This window comes from Phalacrocorax carbo, chromosome 19 (genome assembly GCF_963921805.1).
Source record: "Phalacrocorax carbo chromosome 19, bPhaCar2.1, whole genome shotgun sequence".
Lineage (NCBI taxonomy): Eukaryota > Metazoa > Chordata > Aves > Suliformes > Phalacrocoracidae > Phalacrocorax > Phalacrocorax carbo.
This window is the reverse complement of record NC_087531.1, coordinates 6,926,543-6,947,789: the sequence shown is the minus strand read 5'-3', so window position 1 is coordinate 6,947,789 and position 21,247 is coordinate 6,926,543. Positions and strand designations below refer to the sequence as shown.

At 59.3% G+C, this 21,247-nt stretch overlaps 2 protein-coding genes and 1 long non-coding RNA gene across 5 annotated transcripts in view; 1 reads left to right on the top strand and 2 right to left on the bottom strand.

Annotated features, from left to right (window-relative positions):
* BTBD2 (BTB domain containing 2) overlaps nucleotides 1-1,953 on the bottom strand; it is a 30,349-nt gene extending 28,396 nt beyond the window's left edge. The window contains 3 exon segments of the mRNA XM_064469853.1: nucleotides 1,399-1,798; nucleotides 1,801-1,875; nucleotides 1,878-1,953. Of these exon segments, the coding sequence (XP_064325923.1) occupies nucleotides 1,399-1,798; nucleotides 1,801-1,875; nucleotides 1,878-1,938 (536 nt within the window). The 5' untranslated portion in view covers nucleotides 1,939-1,953.
* Nucleotides 1,954-2,277: 324 nt separating this feature from the next.
* LOC135316299 (uncharacterized) lies at nucleotides 2,278-3,506 on the top strand. Its single transcript, XR_010375700.1, has 2 exons — nucleotides 2,278-2,685; nucleotides 2,995-3,506. It is a non-coding gene; the product is annotated as an uncharacterized LOC135316299 (long non-coding RNA).
* Nucleotides 3,507-7,905: 4,399 nt separating this feature from the next.
* MKNK2 (MAPK interacting serine/threonine kinase 2) lies at nucleotides 7,906-19,162 on the bottom strand. Of its 3 annotated transcripts, none has more exons than XM_064469267.1 (13): nucleotides 19,058-19,162; nucleotides 17,103-17,256; nucleotides 16,884-16,985; nucleotides 16,622-16,719; nucleotides 15,535-15,614; nucleotides 14,937-15,010; nucleotides 14,752-14,856; nucleotides 14,378-14,433; nucleotides 14,075-14,170; nucleotides 12,374-12,568; nucleotides 12,115-12,279; nucleotides 11,967-12,010; nucleotides 7,906-11,703 (listed from the first exon to the last, which is right to left on the bottom strand). In XM_064469267.1, the coding sequence occupies exons 1-13, from the start codon at nucleotides 19,103-19,105 to the stop codon at nucleotides 11,439-11,441; spliced, it is 1,482 nt and encodes a 493-aa protein (XP_064325337.1). In that variant the 5' UTR covers nucleotides 19,106-19,162; the 3' UTR covers nucleotides 7,906-11,438. The 3 variants fall into 3 exon arrangements, with proteins under 3 accessions (XP_064325337.1, XP_064325338.1, XP_064325340.1); XM_064469268.1 differs by having other exon boundaries at nucleotides 17,175-17,256; nucleotides 19,058-19,161; XM_064469270.1 differs by lacking the exon at nucleotides 11,967-12,010 and having other exon boundaries at nucleotides 11,497-11,703.
* Nucleotides 19,163-21,247: the final 2,085 nt, after the last annotated feature.

The following is a 21,247-nucleotide window of genomic DNA, read 5'->3' as shown; positions in this document are numbered from 1 at the left end:
AGAACTGATACCCTAAACACTCAAACCAGCCTAAAGCAAGCATGTTTCATTTGGAAAGTGAGAGAAAAAGGGAAATCTGAAGGGGAAACTTCCCAGAGTGCAAGCACATACGAGAAAAGGATAGTTCAAAATATTTTGGAGCGAGGCTCCCTTTGCCAAGCACCACTTCTAAGTACACCAATAAGCCTTCCCTTACCCCAATTAAAGCGGGTCCTGTCTCCAAGCCAAAGGCTCTCGCGTTTGCTGTTGGTACAGCCGAGCAGCCCAGGGGGCATTTCCCTGAGTGGCGGATTGTGAGTGGCACGCATCGATTCACCGGAGCTGCCCCAAGAAGCAGCTGAATGTCAATCAGTCCCATCAGTTTTGCATTATCCAGGTGGATGCAATTCCCAGCTTCTCAGCGAGCGAGCAGCTCAGAGCTGCAAACTCTTAAATGGCAGCTTAGCCTTAAACGTTAACCTTGACTGGTTACCTCACGCCCAGATGTCACGCTCAGCACAGCTCTACCAGAATCATGGTGTTTGTTTTATAGTGGTGGATTACCCCAAAAAAAGATTGAGAAGAGATTCAATAATCTTGAGAAAAGATTTAATAAGGGTTATTTTAAAAACAAAAACTGTTGTGGCAAAAATTTGGTTTCTCAAATCATTGCTCTTTCCTTTCCATCCCCAATGCTCTCACTGATCCCTGTATCGGTCAGCAGAGATCAGTTAGTTTTGGAGACTATTCCTTCTCTCCTCCACTATTCACAAAAACAAGGACTGCTTATGAGCGAGGTCCAGGGATTTGGGGTTTTTCCCACCATGCTTGCCCCAGTCGCATCTACCCTCTGGGGAAAACATCTCAGCCAAGCGCTGGACCCCGTATCCGGGGCTGGTAACTGTAAGCAGGAACACGACATCGATCCGAGGGCCGGCAGAGATTTGAGGCGACAGCGACCGACCACGGAGTCGCCCCCCAATACATCAAAAACCAAACCGGGAGGACCCACGCTGCGGACCCCGGTGCTGCCCGGCTCCCTCCATCCCGCCGGGGAGTCCGAGGCCGGTGCGGAGCTGGGCCTGGCCGAGGCCAGCGCGTCCCCCCGGGCTCGGCAGCTCCCGACAGGGGTCAGAAAGCGGGGTGAAGCCACCCGAGCCCCCTTTCTCCTTTCATGAGGGAGGCACAAGAAACCCAAACCCTGTGCCCTCCCCCCCCCGAGGGCGCAGAGGACGCCAGACACCCCACTGCAAACCCCGCGCTCAGCCCGAGGCCCGGGATCCCCCGACCACCTCGCAAGGCCTACAGATCACCCCCCCACGGCCCGGCCGGGCCGCCACGGCGCCCGGGGGCACCCATCACAGCCCCCGTCGGACACCGGGATCCCCATGCGCGGGGTACCCCCCCCGCGGGGCCCACCTGTGCGCCGGGATGCGCTGCGAGCCGCGGCCCTTCCCCACCAGGAAGTGCACGTCGCTGAGCACCTCGTTGTTGAAGAGGAAGGCGAAACGCTCCTGCACGGTCGGCTTCGTCGCCTGCCAGTTATAGACCGGCTCCCGCTGCAGCGCCCCGCCGGGGCCGCCCGCCCCCCCGGCGGCCCCCGCCACCCCCGCAGCCGCCGCCGCCGGGCCCCCTGCGCCGCCGCCGCTCACCGCCGGGTTGGCAGCACCGCACTGGTTGTAGGTGAGGCCGGGAGGTGACGGGGGGGCGCCGTTGGTGCAGGCGGTGGCGCCGTTACCCGGCGGCGACTGCGGGCAGGAGGAGGAGAGGCCCCCGGGGCCCCCGCCGCTCCCACCGGCCGCCATCTTGTGCGGCGGAGGCGCAGAAGCGGGCGGCGCTGCAGCAGCACCAGCACCAAGAGCGGCGGGCGGGAGGGGGGCGGCGATATCAGCAGCAGCTGCTGCTCCCGCTGCTGGTGGTGCTGGCGCTGATGCAGAGAGCCGGGCAGCAGCGGCGCATGGGGCGCGGCGCAGCGCGCCGCCGGCCGGGCCAGGGGGGAGCGGCGGGGCGGGGAGGGGAGAGGGCGTAGGGCGTAGGGCGGCAGGTGGGGCCGGGCAGGCCCGGCCCGGGGAGCGGGGCGATCCCTGAGGGGATGGAGGGGCCGTCTCTGGGGAGGATGAGGGGGCAGTCCCTGAGGTTTTGGGGGTTTTGTGGGGCGAGAGGGCGATCCCCGAGCGGCAGCTTGGGGGAAAGGGGACAATCCCCTGAGGAGCAGCTGGGGGGGGGACGGGACGACAAGGGAAGCAATCCCTGAGAGGCAGTTTTGGGGGATGAGGGGGGCCACCCCGTGAAGGGGGTCATTCGGGGCGGGGGGGAGGCAGGGGGTGCAGGTGGCAGTTCGGGGCGGGATGGGGAATGGGGGGGCAGTTCATGGGGGGGAGGTTGGGGGCTGTGGGTCTGGAGCGGGGGTTAGTGCTGGGGGTGAGGCGTGAGGGAGGTTTGGGCCGTGGAGAGGGGCAGTCAGAGGGGTGGAGCTGAAGGGGGAGAAGCCCTGGAGAGGTCGGCGGGGGGATGTGGAGGGAGCAAGGGTCGCTCCCTTCTCGCTCTCACAAACCAGCCTTTCCCCTACAACAGAAACCCAACCCTGCGCCGTCCCCAAGACACCCTGATTTGTGCCCAGCAATTCCTCAAAATAATTAGCCCGGAGCGACAGGCCGTTGCTGCTGACACCGGGCCTGGAGCACCGCGTTACCGGCAGCGCTGCAGGTATTACCCTGCGCGTACCGGGAAGCCGCGGCTCTCCCTGGGGACAGGCTGATCCACAGCAGCCTGATGCCTCACCTGGTTGCACCCCGCTGCCACCAACACCCTGCGAGATCTCCTTGCCAGCCAGCGTGAGGTGGAAAATGGGGGCGGGGGGGGGGGGGGGGACAGGAGCCTGAAAAGCAAAAGATTAATTAAGGGGCTGTGCCACTGCCTTGCTGTGGTCTCAGTAACTGAACCGTTAAAGTGATTTACTCTTCACAGGGTAATTACATTCCCCCCCCTCTTATCTGTCCTCTGATCTGTGGTCAGCTCTTGGAGGTGCCCACACATGCATTAGGGAGCAGAAGCATGGTCCTTGATTCGACATGTTCAGCGAGATGTCCTGTCTTCCCCTTCTGTTTTCCTTGCCTTTGCATCACAGTTTCTGTAATACAGGGACATGCACTGTTTATATTGATGCAAAGCTTCCAGACCCTTGCGTAGCTCAAGGATCCCACGGATCAACCACTACGGCAGATGCTGCCATGGCACATTGCAGCGGTGTTGTTACACCTCTAATTTTGATCGAGAGCTTCCGACCTGGTTTTGCATCATGTTATCAAATACCTGTTTCTGCTGCATTTTTTTAAAGCTGTGTTACACTTCACGTGGAGGAGTTTGGGAAACTCCTGTAGCCACAGCTATGCAAAGTTCAGAGCTGGCCATCTTAATAGTCCCTTCTGGCATCTGGTGCATGCAGGAAGGAGTAGGAGCCTGGAGAGGGACAGTTCTTTTTCCTGTGAAATCTTTCTTATATTAATAATAAACAAGCATTAAATACAGACGTTTTCTCTTTTAAAAACTGTATCCTTTTGTCTTTCATGCCATTTGCTTAGCACATCACCCCCTTGCTGGCCGAGCTGTTTCCGTGTATTTCAGCATCACATTTTTTACTCACAAATGTGATCTCTGGATGCCTGCCCGGTCCCTGCTCAGTCCTGTTTGGCTTTTGGATGCTTCATTCAGGCCATAAACATTAGAGGGAGCTAAAGACTGCTGCGTGTGCCCAGCAGTTGGATGGTTGGGCACGCCTGATTTCTGGCCGGGGTGGCCTGGACCCTTGTCCCAGGGCAGGTGGGCACCGGCTGGTTGGTCCCATGGCCCTGCAGCTCCAGGAGTGCTGCTGGGAGGGTCACCAAGAGGCCCCTGCCCTGTCCAGGAGGTGCATGAACATCCAACCCAGCCCATGCTGGTGGGGATGGAGGTGGCAGAGGCTGAAGCCTCGCTACTGTAGCATTCCCTGCTCCCAAACCCAGCAAATGTACCAGCACCACTGCCCTTCTCTGTGCCTTACTCACTGTGTCAGCCCTGCCACAGCTCATTACACAGATCCTATTTATCTGGCACATGATGAAATAAATTAGGATGATTCATATTGTAGCAGCAGCCAGAGGCTCAGGTCAGGACCGATGTAAAGAAATGCAGCTACAGAAATAAGGGATAATACAGATAGTACATAATTCTGCGTGGGACACTGTCGCCTTTGCTCTGTGGGGTAGGGCAAGGTGTTTGTGTCCCTGGACCAACACAGCAGGGATCAGCAGTGTATTAAAGAAATACAGTCAAAGAATAGTGCCATATGGGCGACTTTAACATCCCCAAAATAAATCTGAGAACAAACGCTCCTAAAAATGGCATGGCGCCATTATTTCTAGATCTGATAGCCAACAGATTTCTTCACAAATTAGGCACTCAGCAAAAAGGCAGCACTATTTCAGATGCGGTAATGGCAAGAGGATAAAAAGCCTAACGGCGGCAGTACCTCTGGGTGGGGGAATTGGTGTGATTCAGTTGGTGTTAGATGAAGGCTGAGCAAGTACAGGTCTGGAAATACAGGATCTTGGCTGCACAAGGGCAAACTATGGGGTGGCTGGAATGAAACCAGTGGAACCAGAGTGCTCAGCGTTCGATGGCAGAGGACACCTGACCTTTCTTTACCTTGTAGAGGCAAAAAAATAAATTTGGAATATGTTTTCCAAGCAAAAGCTAGGAATGGGAAGGCAGCTATTACCTGGCCAAGCAGCTCATCTCAAAGGAGTTACAGTAAGATGAAACACGCCCCAAGGAGGATGGCGTGGCAAAGACATCTTGGGTGTTGGCCAGAGGAGGGCTACAGTGGGACTTGCCAAACCCCATGCTTTAGCAACAAGCCTTTATTTAAACTTGCAGCCAGGTGAGAAGAAGAATCATGAGGCCCGTGACCCCCTCCAGCCGTGGCAGCAGCGGCATCTCCAAGGGGCACAGCTAGAGGTGCTGTCCTGGGCTTTGGGAAAAACCTGACGCTGTGCCGCTCCCACTGATTGACTGCAGCTCCTAAGGCCTGTGCAATCCCACCTGGAGCTGAAACCCTGGAGGAAAGCCGAACCTGCACCCTGTGGCTCGCCAAAAGCCACACTTCACCATCCGAGCCCACAAACACAAAACTGCCCGAGGCCTTTTCCAGGCAGTGGAGGAGGCGGCCATGCTTGTGCCACCATGGCGCACCCTGGTGCAGAGGGACCAGCGTGCCACAGGGCTTTTGGGTGCAGCAGCTGAGCGCAGGCAGCGCCAGACCTGCATACCAGGGGCTGCCAGGGTGCACGTCGCTCCCTGAGGTGGCTACAGGGGGAGAACCTGCACACCTATGCACCAGCTGCAAAATGACACCAAAATGGCACATTCTACCAAAAAAAAAAAATAAAGAAAAAACCCAAACCCCAATTGGTTTGTTTCGATTGCCTGGCGAGGAGTGGTGATTCACTGCAAAATGCAGAGTTGTTCTTTCCCTTGCTGCCCCATCCTGTAAACCATTTTAAATGCACAAAATGGAAAAACTTTTTTTTTTTTTTAAGCTAAAAGAGTGCTTCATGCCTTCCTCTCTGCATGCCCAGCGTGGTTTTGGGGCTCACCAACTGTTTAGGAGACCAGTCTGGGGCTGAGGGAATGCATATTCCTCACTTCAGGGTCTTTTTTGAGCTGATAGTAAATCAAAACTTCAGCTAATCATCCGGCTCATCTCCCATCACCAGTATAGGCAGGCTTAGACCCAAAATACTGAAGACACTTCTTTGCTCGCTTGCCCACTCTCTGCAATGCCCTGTGCCAAAGCCAGCCGTGACCCCACTATGCACCCCAGCACTGCTGCCGCTCGCATCTGAGCATGACCTGATGGCTCAATTAAATCCTGAGAACAGGAGAACTGACACAAGCCACTGCGTCACCCAAAGCCCGACTGACCTGCTACGTCACCCAGGCCACCCCGGGGGCCCCGTCGCTCTTGCAGTGCCACTGGGCCAGTGTGGGTGGCATCGCTGCTGCTCCTGCCGCAGGGCTTTTCTCTGGTGCAACTCACCGCAGACTTATTTATAGAGCCCTTATCCCAGTGGGAGAGCCTATTTTGGGCTGATGCTCAAGCACCAGAGCAGCGCAAGTTATTTTAACCTAGTGTGGGTTTATTTTCAGAACTGCCCTTCTCCGCGCATGCTCTGAGATGGTTTCCAATACCAGGTGCTTTCTAAGGGTGGTGAAGTCAGCGGGGCGGGGAAGAGGGACCACACAAAGAAATTTTACAGAGATTAAAACCTAAATCAGCCTTTACAGCAAAGCTGCCTTTGACAGCACCTGCCTGGGATCTGCCCAGCATCTCAGTCTGTGGGACAGGCCATGAGCAAAGGGCAGGAGAAGCAGGGTTTCTGGAGCAGTGTGCTGGTTTGGACTGAGACAGATTCAATTTTCTCCATAGTAGCTGGTACGGGGCTGTGTCCTGGATTTGTGCTGGAAACAGTGCTGATAACCCAGGGATGTCTGGGTTCCTGCTGAGCAGGGCTCACACAGAGCCAAGGCCTTTGCTGCTCCTCACCCCACCCCACCAGCTTTGCTGGCGCGTGCTGTTGCTTTACCTCTTAAACTGTCTTTATCTCAACCCACTTTTCTCACTTTTACTCTTCTGTTTCTCTACCTCAGCCCACCAGCTGTGTGGGGCTTAGCTGCCAGCTGGGGTTAAACCACAACAAGCAGATAGCTGAGCACCCAAGGGCAGGTGAGACAATGTGGGAGAGGGGAAGGAGAGCAGGATAAACAGGGAGGGAAGGAAAGGAGAGGCAAGAGCTGGATGCCCATAAAATATCCAGGGCTGTGATATGGTGCCCCTAGGCACAGGAGGGAGCAATGGTTTTGTTCAGGAGAGGCAGGAACAGCACGGTGGGATGGGACACACTCCTCCTCGTCCTCTGCATCCAGGGGACCTCAGCTCTGCTCCTGCCATGGGCCATGCTGGAGCAGCTGGGGATGGGAGGCTCCCAGAGCCACCCTGTCCAGAGCCAGATGCTACAGGAAGCAGCTGCATCATTTTTCAAGCAGCAAGCACAGACTTCTCAGCAGTGAGTTGCTATGGGGCTTTCTCCACCCCAAGCAGCCCTCACTGGCGTGCAGAGAAGGAGCAGCAGCTACTGCCCCACAGCAGAACTCACAGCCCTGTCCTCAAAACTGGGGGTCTGCTGGGACAGCAGCACCCAGCAGTGTCCCCCCCAGCCCCAGCAATGGCATCCAGAAGGCTCACAGCTCCATCCCCCAACACAGCAGCAGGACTGGAAAAACTTATTTATATCAGGCCAGAAAATACCTTAAAAATTAAAATACATTTTTTTAAAATTCAACAAGGTTGAATCCTGCCCACAGAATAAAGCACAGCCAGGCTTCCATAGCCCTTCTCCTGCACCCTGACTACCAGCCTGCAGTCCCTGCTGCTCCCCATAACCCCAGCATCCCAGCCTATGCTTCCCTCTTGCCTCAGTTTCCCTCTCCACAACCTCACAGATAAGGAAAGGGTAGAAAATGGGCAGGGGTGGCTCAGAGGGGCAGCTGGCAGCCTCTATGCCATTATTTGTGGCTGGCAGAGCACCCAGTGCTGCACTGTGACCCTCCAACTGGGGATCCAGCAGATCACACCACCCCACTGGGAAAAGTGAGTCAGGACCTGAGCCCCTGGCAGCCCCTATCCCTGGCATCCAAACACAGCACCCTGCCTGGGCCCCAGCCACCCTCCCAGCCCCCTTAGGAGCAACAGGGGACTGGGAAGGAACGCCATAGGAAGAGCCCTTGGCTGGAGCACTGAGGGGCCCACTTCCCACCCCATGCCTGCCCAAACCACCCCCCCAGCAGCAGCCCCATGCTCAGCCTGCCCGCAGCCACATGCCAAGCCCATAGGTCTCAATTCATTTTTATTAAATTCTTACAAAACAATACAAAATTCTGGCATCAACAATTGTTATAAAGGAAAACTTCAATTCAGCTGTATCAGTTCACCTGGTACATACAGTAAAGTGCTTGGTTTTGTGGGATTTTGTCTTGTTTTCATTTTTCTTTTCCAGCCAGCCCCTGAGCAGAGGCTGCCTTTGTACAGACCAACAGTGCATTAACAGGACTCTTGAAGACTGCCAAAGCTGGTTTGACAATTGTAAAGTGGAGAAAGTTTCTCCTGTCTTTGATAAAAAGTTAGCTTCACAGTAATCATTTCTAACCAGTTCTAAGTCGAGTTAGTTGGCTGAAGGAAGGGCAGGGGGGAAGGAGAAGCAGCCAAAATGCTTAAAATTTCCAGCTTAAAAAAATATTTTTGAAGTTGGTTTCCAAGACAGATGCTCTATGGGGGGGAAAGGCTTTAAAAGAGGAAGAGGAGGAAGAAGGGTGTTGGCGAGAGGGAAGCATCTGTCTGGAAACCACCCCGGGAGAGGCGCTGGCACTGGGAGGGGATATCTGGCCCCGGCATGAGCCTCTCCCCAGCTGGCCCAGTGCAGTGCCGAGCCCTGCACTGCCGAGGCACCCACGGCTCCCCAATGTCTTGTGCAAAGTCACGGCTAGAGGTGTTCCAGAGTCAATCTGCCAGCTCTGGAGGCATTTAAGGATCCTCTCTAAACACACAGACCCTGCCACACATGCCACGCACCAGAGCTGCTGGGGGCTTGCCATCCTGGTGGCATGGGACCCTCCGCCAAGCGCCACGCCAGGAGCACCAGGTTCACAGCCAAACCAAACCCTCAAGCCAAAACACGAAGCCAAGCCTGGGCTGAGCAACCAGCAAAGAGCTCAGATGCTGCCAGCACATCCACCCCCTCGATGTAAACACTCGCAGCAGCTGCTGGCTGCAGGCGTCCCCAGCCAAGGATGCCCGCGCAGCAGCACAGTGCCCACAGGGATGAGCTCCCACACAGCACGGGTCACCTGGGCCATGAGCCAGCCATCAGAAGAATGTGTGTCTATATATACACATACATATATATGCATATATATATATATAAAGAGTTTGGTCTTGCACGTGGGACAAGGGGGAAACTTTGTTTGCCAAGAAAAGGACAGGGGACAAAAAAAAGCATATTTCAGAGACATCCCCTTGCCATCCCCTTCCCATGATTTTCTTGTTTGTTTTAAAAAAAGGCTGCGGCATGCAGCATCAACAATAGCTTTCACAATACCAGCTCAAGGCATCGCATACTGTACATCATTCAAGTATTTCTTAATATAAGACAACAAGGAATTATCTACAACTGATAAAATAAGCTATAAAAAGTAACAAGGTACAATCAAGATGGATTTTTTTTCTTCCTTTAAAGGAGGCCTCTCTGGAGTGTCCCGGTGCCTGCGTGGGGGGGGTCTCCCCTCACCACCACCCCGTTCCTCCCCACCCTGCATGGTGGGACCGGGGCACCCGGGGGAGAGGGCAGATTGCAAGTGCAAGGCGGTTTTTGGGGGGGAGCTGCCCTCCCCAACCCACCAATGCCACTCGGCAGAAAGACCAGGAAGGGTGAGAAAAGACAGTCCCTGCCCCAAACTCCATCAACACTCAACATCACCATCTCCTGAGATAACTCACACACACCTCCCTGAAACAAAAAACAACAACATATATTGCATAGTACGGCCATCAGCAGTCTTAAAATAAAAGGTAACTTTTTCATTTTTTCCCCCCCTGGAGACAGTGACTGTCTTCAGCTGAAGACTGGGGAAGTCTCTTCCCCAGCTCAAAGCAAGCTCCCAAAGGCTTCACCTGTTCACATGATGGGCCAAGGCTTTTTCAAAATATAAAGCTCAAAGTGTTGAGTTGGAAGGGAGAGGAGATCAGTAACGAAGGCGGCAGCCTCCCTCCCGGCGGGATGGGGGGATGCAGCGGGTGCAGCTCGGTGGCACAGCCCATGGTGGGGAGCAGAGGTTTACTGCTCTGGCTTGGTGCAGGGGGTGTTCGGAGGAGCTGGCCACCAGCCTGGCTCCAAGCATGGGCACCACTCACTCACCCAGACAGATCCTGCCCTGTGCAGCCAAAACCAGCCAAGGGCCCCGTCCCGATTCAGCATCTCAAGCCCTTCCCCCGCATGCACTCCCTCCCTTCCCCAAAGCAAAGCAAGCTCTGAGGAAAGGGCAGATGCATGCACACACATGCGGGAACACATGTGCCCAGCTCCTCTCCCCAGCCACCCATCAAACCCTGCACTGCCCAGGCGCTGCTACCCCAACCCCAAACACTCCAGCCCCACATTCCAAGCCCTCCCCAGGCTGCTCCCCCACGCCATGGCCCTTGCATGCTGCTGCCAGCCTGGCCACTTGCCCACTGGCATCCTCGGAGCACTCGGCACCCTCTGCACCCCCAGACCCTCCTGCCACAGCAGCCTCGGGGCCAGCCTGAAGCCACACCAAGTCACACCACCCTGCAAGCAGGTCCCAACACTCTTAAGATGGGTCCTTTTCTTGCCATACAGCACCCAGCTATTCCCAGAGGGATACTTTTTGGCTGCTCCAGCCACCCTGGACACCTCATTCCAACCTTGTGCATCCACAAGAGCACAGCCACTGGTGAGCAGCCCCTCCAAAAACAGGGGTTCAACATCCAACCCAGCACAAGAGCACAGCCCTAGACACCTCTACATCCCCCAGCTCTGACCTTACCCCAGGGGAGCTGCCAGCTGGAGCGTGGGAAGAAAGGAAGACATTTCTCCATGCCCTGTAGACAAGCACAGCTAGCAGCTTAAAACCAACAATAATTTAAAAAAAAAAGTGGGGGATGAATAGCTTATTCTGGAAGTGGGCTGCCAAGGACAGAGGGCAGCTCAGTGGGACAGGGCACCATCCCTCCTGGCCCAAGCAGTTCACTGCACAACACCCACTGCATCCCTCCAAAGCACAGCTGGGGATGCCCCCGAGCATGGGACGAAGGGGCTCCCCATGCCTGGGAGGTGCCTCCCAGACCCCCGGGGAGGGGTGTTTCATGGGATCTGCCCCAAAATCAGAGAAAAACCTGCAGCTCTGAGGGGAGGGGCAAGGTTAAAACACAACTCCTGTTGTTGAAAACACGACCGAGGATCTTCTGTTCACAGTATGAAATGAGCTGAAATCGTCAAAGCAGCCGTGGATACAAAGAGTCCTTTGGTGTCAGGGAGGGGGAGAAATGTCAGAGGAGAAACAAAGAGTCAGGAAACAAAAGTCTGTGTGTCTGTCAGATGTCCTTGAGTATGCCCTGGGTGAAGCAACCTCACGCTTGATTTAATACCTTAAAAAAACAGATCAAACAAACCCTCCCACCTCCAGACCTACAAGATCAGCAAAACCTTGGAAACCAGCCACAGGGACGAGTACTGATCTTGTCACTAGTCAGAAACAGTGGGGTTTTTTTCGGGGGCGGGGGGGGGGGGGGGGGGGGAAGAAAGAAAGAGGAGGGGGACACAGGGTACAGCAGGTTGGAGTGGCACAGCTCAGGCTTGGTCGACCACCAGGACCAGCGGGGCCACCAGGTGCTGCCCGGCAGCCACCGCCTTTGCCAGGCTGCTCTTCTGCCGCCGCTTGGCCAGCTTGGACTCGGAGGGGGGGGAGAGCTGCACAGCCCGTGAGGTAGCTTTGATGATGATGGGTTGTGCTTCCTCCTCCGCCTCCTCCTCATCTTCATTGCACCGTGTCAGCTGGCAGTTGACAGCAATGGCCTCGGCAGCAAAGGAGGTGAGCTCTTTGGCACTGCTGTTCCTGTGGGGGAGGCAGGGGCTCAGGGTGGGATGTGGGGGGTCAAATATCAGGGTGTCCCCACTTGTGAGTGCTACATCGGACCAGTCGAGCCATGTTTTTGGTGCCCGAACCCAAATCACATGCCTGCAACTGCTGTCCAGACAGAAACCCATGGCAGAGCCCCCCAAAAAGCAGCAAGAGTGGACAGCAGCCTGCTGGGCAAGAGGAGCCAGGATTTGGGGGGCTGGGATGTGTCCCCCCCTCCCTGGGCCACCCACGCTCACCTCTGCAGGATGATGGGGGTCGGCAGGGTATTATCTGGGGCACACTGCAACAGAATGCAGCTGGTCAGAGCTAGGCACCCCACAGGGGGGTGTCCCCCACCCCAGCTTTTGGGAGCAGAGGGCTGGGAAGGGGGGCTGCAGCACTCACCCCCTGCACCCAGGGGTGCTCCAGGACCTGGGCCGCGCTGAGCCGCTTCTTAGCGTCTCTCACCAGCAGCTTGGAAATTAGGTCTTTGGCTCCGAAGGAGATGTGCGCCCAGTCCTTGTCAGGAAACTCGTACTTGCCCTCCTGGATGCTCTCGAAGAGCATGTTCTGGGGTGGGGGGAAAGAAATAAAACGGTCTGAGCTGGGAGCAGCACTGCCAAACCGGTGGCGGGTTTCAGCGATGCCAGGGTCCCCCACGCACCTGGCAGGTGTGGCATGCCTCACCCCAGTCCCAGCCGCAGTCGGAGCCGCAGTGGCCCACAAAGGGGGGGTACCCGCTCAGCATGATGTACAGGATGACACCCAGGCTCCACAGGTCACAGCGTTTGTCGTAGATGGACGCCTCCTCGTTGAATGCTTCCACCACCTCTGGGGCCATGTACTCAGCAGAGCCGCACTGTGGGGAGAGGCAGTGGTGAGCCCCAGCATGGGGGCCCGATGGGGTAGAGCCACGCTGGCCAAGGGGACTAGGGGGTCCTGCCAGAGCTACAGGGCTGCACCCCATTGAAATGAGGGGTGGCTCACAGGTTTGCTCCTGGCAGGGCAGATCACCCCCCGCTGGGTTTCCCACCTCATCCTGCCACACAGGGGATGCCACAGACCTGCCTCTCTGGGGGTCACCCAATGTGGAGGCTGCCACCCCCAAAAAGAAAAGCCTAAGGGTGCAACCCCCTCCCAGGCACTCCCATGGGGCAGCACTGGGGAGGCCAGACCCACACCCCACAGCATCACTGCCACCGCCACCCAACCAGCTCAACGGGGCAGCACCCATCCCATCGCCTGGGAGCAACTGCAAAGCACTGTGAGGAGCCTGCTCTGCCTGTTCCCCTGCCCAACGCAGGCAGGGCCTCTGGAACAGGCACTGCCATGGGAGCAGGCGCGGGACGCGGAGCTGGAGGAGTTAACACTGATGCAAGGAGAGGCAAGAGCCAGTGGCCCCGTTCCCCTGTGTCTCCTGGGACTCTGGGGCTTTTCCAGCACAATTGACCCACAGCCCACATGGGCCTTGTGACAAGGGGAGAAAAAAAAAGCTGCAGCCAGCAGATAATCACCCCATAATGAGAGGCCTCACCAGCCCCAGCAGCTAATGCTACCACAGGGAAACAAAAAAAAACAACCCCAACCACCACCCTGCAGCAGGGCTTTAACCCTGCAGGGACTGGGGCAGCCACCCCTTCTGCCCCCATTGCTGAGAACAGGGAAATTTGGGACACCTCAGAAATTCAGCCCCTGCTCCAGGAGGAGGGTAAATGCAGAGGAACAAGGGGGGATGGAGTGTTTTGGGCACCACCTCTGCTGTTGTGCACCTTGCATCGGCCAGGCTCCGCCCTCCCCAGCACATGAGCGCCCCAAAAACACCGGGGTACAGGGCAACACCCTGCACGGGGGGCCCTGCTGATGGTAAGAGGAGCAGGGCTTTCTGTGCGGGGGGGGGGGGGCCCAGGCTGAGCAGCCCCCTTGGAGGGTGGGACAGCTCCATGCCACATGGGGGTGGACCCCAGAAGCTTTTGGGGTGCCCACTCTGCAGGGTCCACATCGCACGCAAGCAGGATCTCACAGCTGGGGGACCCTGGCCCCCTCTCACCCCCCCAACCGAGGGAGCCACAGCGGCCCCAAGCCTCTCGCCTGACCCACTTCTCCCCCAGGAGCACGGGCAGCCACCTCTGCCAGGGCTGGCTGTTGCTACGGCTCTCGGCTGCCCAGGCTGCACACCAGCCCCCCACGTTATATAACTGCATCTTGCCCACCACTGCAGGGAGGGAAGACACGCAGCATAGGCCACGGGAGCAACGAGCAGGGGGGTGTCCACACACAGCCCTGTCCTCAAAGCCTGCAGGGCAAGCCGGGGGGGTCCCCCCATAGACAGCCCCCCACACACACCCCCCAGGGTTTGCATGCTTACCGGGGTGAGCAGTTCCGGGGTGGAAATGGGGGAGCAATCGCTGTTGAGTTTGATGCCGCTTCCCAGGTCAAAGTCGCAGATCTTCACCGGAGAGACCTGGGAGAGGGAAAGGAGCAACTAGTGACACACACCCCCACCCCTGGCAGTCCCCTGGGAACCTGCAGCCCTGCTTTCACACCCCAGCTGATCATTAGTGCCTGGTCATGTCGTACTTCACACCACCCCTTGTGCTACAGCAGAGCATCCCCCACTGGGACCTGCAGCAGCACCCCCCTGCACCCACCCCAGCTGCTCCCCACTCACCTGGTCTAGGCTCTCACACAGAATATTTTCTGGTTTTAGATCCCTGTGTGCAATTCCTGGAGAGAAGAGAGACAATGAGGACAAAAATTCCCCAACCTCTGCGGTAAAAGGTCTGGGGGTGGCACAGGGATCCCTCCCTCCCTGCCCCAAATCACCACCCGCATCATGGAGAAGGGCAAGATTTGCTGGCCCCAAATCCCAGCTGAACCAGAGGAACAGGCTCTACCCCACAAAAAGCCTCGTGATGCAGCTGGGCCTGGCCCTGTGTGCCTCAGCCAGCACTGTCCCCTGGGTAGGAGGATGTGGGGTGGCTGCACACACACACACCCCCCCCACCCACCCCCCAGGGAGGGCATGTCAGCACCCGAGCTCACCTTTGTTGTGCAAAAAGTGCAGGGCGCTGGCGATATCCTGCACCACCATGCTGGCCTCCAGCTCATTGAAGTGGCGCCTCCGGTGGATGTGGGTCAGGATGGAGCCTGCAGCCAGGTGAGAGCAGAGCAGGGGCTCGTGGGGGCTCCCACTGCCCCGGCTTCCCCCAACCCGGCACCACACTCACCTCCTCTCATCTTCTCGAACACCAGGTAAAACCTCTCTTCCTCCTCAAAGAACTCAATCAGCTCCAGGACGTTCCTGCAGGGACAACAGCATCAGCCCAGCATCCCCCCAGAAACCTCCTGGGGTCCCCCCTCCCCACACCCTCAGGCAGCACAGGTCCCCACAGGGGGATACAGGACAGGAAAATTGGGTTTCCAGTGATTGAAACCACACAGCTGGGGCCCCCCAGCCACATTCCACAGGGGGAGAGGGACTTTCAGCACCCAGTTCTGCTCCCCAATTGCTCACAGACCCTCCTGGCTCACTCGCCCCTCTCCAGAAACAGCCCCACTCAGCAGCTTTCCGCGGCAGGACAGCAACCACTGCCGTGGCAGCTCGGCTCACCCCTCAGCACTGCTCTAACTTGGCTGCCACGGCCCCCGTTGTCATGGCAAAGTGTTTAACATTGCCTTGAGATGCTCCCAGCAAGACCAAGGGGAGGGAGTGCCATGCGGGAGGGTGGCCTGGCTGCAGCCCATGGGTGTCCTGAGTGTCAGCCCGGTCTCAGCCTACTCCCCATGCCTACAGAGGGGGACAGGATGGGGGCTGCCCCATGGTACCTGTGTCCCTGGCACTGATACAGCATCTCCACCTCCCGGAAGACCCTGCTGCGGATGTGTCCCAGACGCTTCTCGATGATCTGAAATGCAAAGGGGGAAGGCTCAGGGAGAGGCACCACTGTTGGGTGGGGGGAGGGGGAGGCAACTGCTGCACCCCTGGCCAGGCAGCACTGGGGACCCCTGGGGCGAGGCAGAGGGGTGCCTGAAGGCGTTAAGGCAGCAGAACAGGCTGTTCCCAACAGCAGTGCCAAGCCGCTCCCGGGGCCGCAGCCAAGCGAGGTCCATGTGACACCACCAAGCCCTGGTGGCAGGGAATGGCCCTTCACCCCGCCAGGCGCTGGCACGGCGGGTGCCTGACAGACATGCCATGGGGCAGACAGGGGGTCCTGACCCACAGCCCTGTGGGGAGGAGAACAGGGTACTCCCACCAGCCCCACCCCTTTGGGGCACACAGAGCATCCTGCCGCCATGCAGCGCTCGCCGCTGCCTCAGTTTCCCCACTAGGGCACCCAAAGGCACCCCTAGGGCAATGGGGGAAGCCAAGTTCCCCTTGCATTTGCTGCATGTTGACATGGGGCCCATCCAAGCCCCCTCACACTGTGGCTGGGTTACATCTAGGGGAAAAGTGGTGGGGAGAGACTTTGGCTAGACATCAGGGAAAATTCTTTGCAGTGATAGGGACAATTAAGTCCTGACCCCCTCCTGCACCCATGTGCTTGCAGGGGGATGGAGACTCCCTCAGGGCAAGTGGGAGCTGGCCACCCTGCCAGCACCACACACCCCTGCTTGCCCTGAGTCCCCAGATGTGTCGCAAGCATCAATCTAATCTCCCACCTGCCCTAATTCACAGGGAGAGGAACATGGCTAAGGGGGTTGACCAAGGCCCTGGAGCTGAGTGGTGGCACAGGATAGTGTGCCACCTGCATGGCCCAGCCCAGCTGTGCTCCTGCCCATAACACCATGGTCCTGTGCCAGCACTGGATGGTTGTGGAAGTCAGGAGAGGCAGAGATGTGGAGGGCAGAAAGGGAAACTGAGGCAGGGGGTGGGAGAGAGCCAGGTCTGCAGCCCCAAGCAGCAGAGCTTTACCTTCACTGCATACTCCTTGTTGGTGATGAGGTTGACGCAGGACTGGACTCTGGCATGGGCCCCTTCTCCCAGCACCTCCTCCTGCAGCTGGTAAACATCTGGCAAGGGAGAGATCACTTGAGCCACTGGCTCCGCCACAGCATGGGATACCACAGCTGTCCCTTCTCCCTGGGTTGTCCCCAAGCCTGGGGATGCCAGGAGGGCCCTCAGCCCTGCCCCAGGCCAGGGGGGACCCCTGGGATCCCCAGGAAGCCCTGCTCACCTTCGAACCTGCCAGAGAAGCTGTTGGTGGCTCTGCAGCGCTTCTTCTTCTTGTTCCTTTTCTTGGCATTGGGGATATCAATGGGTTGACTTGAGGGCATGTCTGCACCGGAGCAAAGCCACTGGCATAAGCCACCCTATCCACCCCATGCTCCCCCAGCGTCACCACCCCCAGTGCAGCCCCCCAAAGCCTTTAGAGTAACACAAAGGGCCAACAAACCAGGGGTGAGGATGGGAGGAGCCCCCCAGGATGCAGCCCCGCAGGAGGGCACCTGCAGCACCCCCAGCTCACTGGGATGGGGCGGGCACTCGAAGTTGAAGACGGGCTCCAGGTGGTTGGACTGGTCGAACTCCAGGTCAAAGGGGTTTTGTCCCTGCAGGGGCCAAGAACTGGAATGAGATGGCAGCCACTGATCAGCTGCCACCGGCTGCCCGGTACGGGCACACGTGCCCGGGCACACTCCTGGCCTGCTCACCCACCCCACGGGTGCTGCTGCCAGAGGGATATGGCAGAGCCCCATGCAGAGCCACGGGAGGAGGAAGAGGAAGGGTTTGACCACATGTGATGGGGATGGTACTGTGGGGTCATGCCTCCACACCAGCAGCCCCAGGCCAGCACATGGGGGATGTGAGTGGCTGGGGCCACCCACACCAACCCAACCCCAAATCTCTACCCAGACCTGAACTACAGTGAAGGGGGAGGGAAAAAAGCCACAGGGCAGGATGGGCTCCAGAGCCACCACACCGCATCCTCCCAGCTCCCCGCAAGGTCACAGTGGGACAGAGCCTGCTCCGGTGAACATTGGTTCCTGCTGGGCTGTGAGACACCTGCAACCTGGCAGGATCAGGCCCCACCCCAAACCCTCCCTGCACCCTGGATTAGCAAAAGGCATGGGAACTGCTGCCTCCCCCACCACAAACCCCACTGGCTCCAGTCCCAGCACCCCAAGAGGGACATGGGGACCCTCTGCCCCCCGACTGCCCCACTGTGGGATGGGGTAGCACTGGGGGCACCCGGCTGGGGCAGTGAAAGGGCCCCATCCTCTCCAAGGTTACAAAATCTGTTTGGGTGGAGGTGGTGGCTCCTGGCAGCGTTCCCAAACCCGCCCCAATGCCTGGGCCAGCTGCCAGCCCCAGTGCATCGCAGGAACAGTGAATCCTGGCCACCGCTGCCAGAAACAGCCAGAAAACACCAGGGCAGCTCTCAGGGGCCGGGGGGGGGTGGTCCCCATCATGGTGCAGGTGGGTGTCAGGCCAGGAGCACCCCCCACCAAGCACCACCCCAGATCCCTGGGACTGAATTGCTCCTGCCAAATGTTTTGCCACCTCCTCCCCCCCCAAAAAAATAATCTAATTTGCAGAGTGCAGCACTGCTCTTTGGCTGCCAGCCACCCCCCCAGCTGCAGGCCATGGCCCCTGTGTCAGAACAGCCACCCCCCGGGACAGGAGTCCCTGCACCGCAGGCAGGATGAGGCCTCCCGGGGGGCACATGGGGAGCGCACAGGGGCCACTGGGGGGGGGGGCACAGGGGGCCTGCCAGCTGCCACGGCACCGACGCACAAAAGGTTTGGGGGATGGGAGGTGCAGAGCAGACACTGCACCGGCTCCATCAGCACATCCGAGGTCCCCCCCCCTTGTCCCCGGCCCCAGCCACCCGGGGGGGGAGAGTTGCTGGGGAAGGAGCCAAACCCCAGCCAAAAGCCTTAAAAGCAGGATTAAGTATCAGCTAAAATAAGCCGGGCAGGTTTCGGGTGATCTCCCAGCATCCCTCGGAACGCCGGGAGCCAAACTAAACAAAGATCCCACGAAGCCGCTCGGCCTCACGCCGGGACAGGAGCGAGCGCTCAGGGGAGCGGGACCCCGCAGGGTCCGGCACCCTCCCGCACACCCCAACCGTGACAGCAACCGGGACAGGTGCGGTGTGATGGGGCACGGGGCTGGCGGTACCCCGAGCACCCCTGGGTGCGGGCGCAGCCCCGGGCCGGAGAGCGTGTGTGCTGTGCTGACAGGATCTGGCCCTCGCACCAAGATGCACGCTAGGTCCGTCCCCGCCCCAGGCAGGGTATGCGGCGCAAAGCGATGCAGAGCGCAGGATCGGGCCGCCGCGGGCCCGCACCTGCCCTGCCCGCACCGGAGCCCCCCCGAACATCCCCGGGCAGGGGAGCAGCCCCTTACCTTGAAGGAGCAGTGGAAACCTGGTATCTCTGCTTTCTTCTGCACCATCTTGCTGCGGGGGGTGGGGTGGGGGGTGGAGGGGACGGCGTTGCTGGGAGAAATGGAGGGGGGGACCGAAAAAAAAAAAAACAAACAGGGAGGGGGAGGGAGGGAGGGTGACCGAGACCTGCGGGGAAAGGATGGGGGAGTCAGAGGGCTGTGGCGTGGCCCGGCCCGGCCCCGCAAAGCCGCCGCCGCCCGCTCCGCTCCGCTCCGCTCCGCTCCGCTCCGCTCCGCCGCCGGGAGGGGACCCGCCCCTGCCGCCCCCGACAGCTTTATAGCGCCCGTCCCGCCCCGCCCCCGCCGGCCGCCACCGCCCCCGGCACCCCCCGCGCTGCGCCCGGGTCACCCGGACCCCCGCCGGGGACACAAACACACACCCCCCTCGGGCAGCCCCCGTGCTGCAGGCAGGGACAGGGACCCCCCCGGCCGCCCCCTCGCCCTGCCCCCAGAGGCGGGGACACCCCCAGTGTCGTGTGTCCCTCCCCCCGCACTGAACCCAGAGACACGGGCAGCCCCCACCCCCCCGCACCCAGAAACAGAGGGAACCCCCCAACACCCCCCCCGCGCTGCACCAGGCACCCCAACCACCCCCCACCGCACACTTGGCCACAGGGGCACCCCCTGGACACCCCATACTGCACCCAGGGACAGGGGCACCCCTTTCCATCCCCCCACCCGCCCTGCACCCGGGGACAGGGACACTCCAGCTCCGTGTTCATTTTGTGCAGCTCCGAGGCTCAGGGCTGGGAGGTGGGGGCTGACACCCCCCCCAGCCCACACACACCACGAGCAGGGCTGTGCTCAGCACCGCAGCCAGGCCTGCGCCGAGGGGGGGAGCAGGGCACGGGGTCACGTCCCTCCATCCCTGCAGGCTGCCAAGGGCCTGCTGGATGCAGGCAACGGCTGTGGGGGGGTTCTTAGGAGCGGGACCCTCACCCCGGGCTCAGTGGCACTGTGGGAGGCTGTCACTGTGTGGGTGTCACCCCCCCGCCTTGCGTGACGCCAGCCTGGGCTGAGAACAGACGGGCTCATTGCGCCGAGCGGCAGCACCAGGGCCAATGGCTGCCGTACCGCGGTGCATGACTTCACTGGCCGCGCTGCGCATTGGCTGCTCGCCCCACCGCCACCACTATGCACCCAGCGGGCCCCCCGTTTTGCTGCAGCCACCTCCCCCGGGGCACCCCGCATCGGCGCCCCACATCAGCCCCCCCCAGGCAATGCAGCCCCCCCCAGCCCTGCCGTCACGCTCTGCCCCCCCACCAGCTTCTCTTTGTCCCCCCCATGCTGTTTGGGGGCGTTTCGCTGCAGGATTTGCAAACCTCCCCCAAAGCCACCGGTGCCATCCTGGCATGGGGCCACTCCAGTGTGGTCCTGGCTGCACCCACCGCCCCCCCAGGCCCCTCCAAATCCATCAAAATTCCTGATTTCGCCAGTCCTTGGCAGCTGCTCCCACATCCCACTTGCAAGCAGAGCAGCCAGGGAAAACCGGGTACCCCAGACCTTTCTTTACTAGCGCTGCTAACAAGGGATCCCCGACTAGCCCAGGCTGGTGGGACGGGGGGGATTTGCAGGGTTTTGACTCCCAGGGTTAGAGGAGGGACAGGGGACAGTGGACAGGGGCAGCGCCATGGGGGGTGTGGGCCAGTGGCACCCATTGGGTGGCTCTAACAGAGAAGCCACATGCCTCCGAAATTGCACACGCTGCCATGTAGGTCACCAAGCCGGTAATGACAGGGCGGCAGCGCCAGCACCCACAGCCCCGGGGGGACACACCCAGGGGTGCCTGGCACGGTGGGGACACCTGGGAGCTCACCCAGCCCGCAGGGGTCCCTGTTGTCACGTGGGGTACTGGAGCGCTCACAGCCGCACTTGCTGGCTTGCTGCATTTGTTCTGTGTGCTTGCTGCATGTGCAATGCCTGCTCTGAGTGTTGGTTGCGTGTCATGTCATCTACATGTTCCACACGTGGTTGCTGCATCCTCTGTGTGTCTGGTGCATGCTCACCTCGCTGCCCGCTCTGTGCTTGCCTTGTGGCCTTTGCAATGACCCCTGCGTGTTCACCGCATGCCTGGTACATGCTCTGTCTGTGCTCGTTGCATACTCTGCATGCTCACTGCATGTCTGCACGCTCACTGCACACTCCCTCCGT

Coding starts and splice junctions, on each gene's coding strand:
- MKNK2 (XM_064469267.1), bottom strand. CDS start 19,105: ATGGTGCAGAAGAAAGCAGAGATACCAGGTTTCCACTGCTCCTTCAAG. Junction 17,257..19,057: donor GTTTCCACTGCTCCTTCAAG/GTAAGGGGCTGC, acceptor TGGCCCCTGCAG/GGACAAAACCCCTTTGACCT. Junction 16,720..16,883: donor CTTCTCTGGCAGGTTCGAAG/GTGAGCAGGGCT, acceptor CTCCCTTGCCAG/ATGTTTACCAGCTGCAGGAG.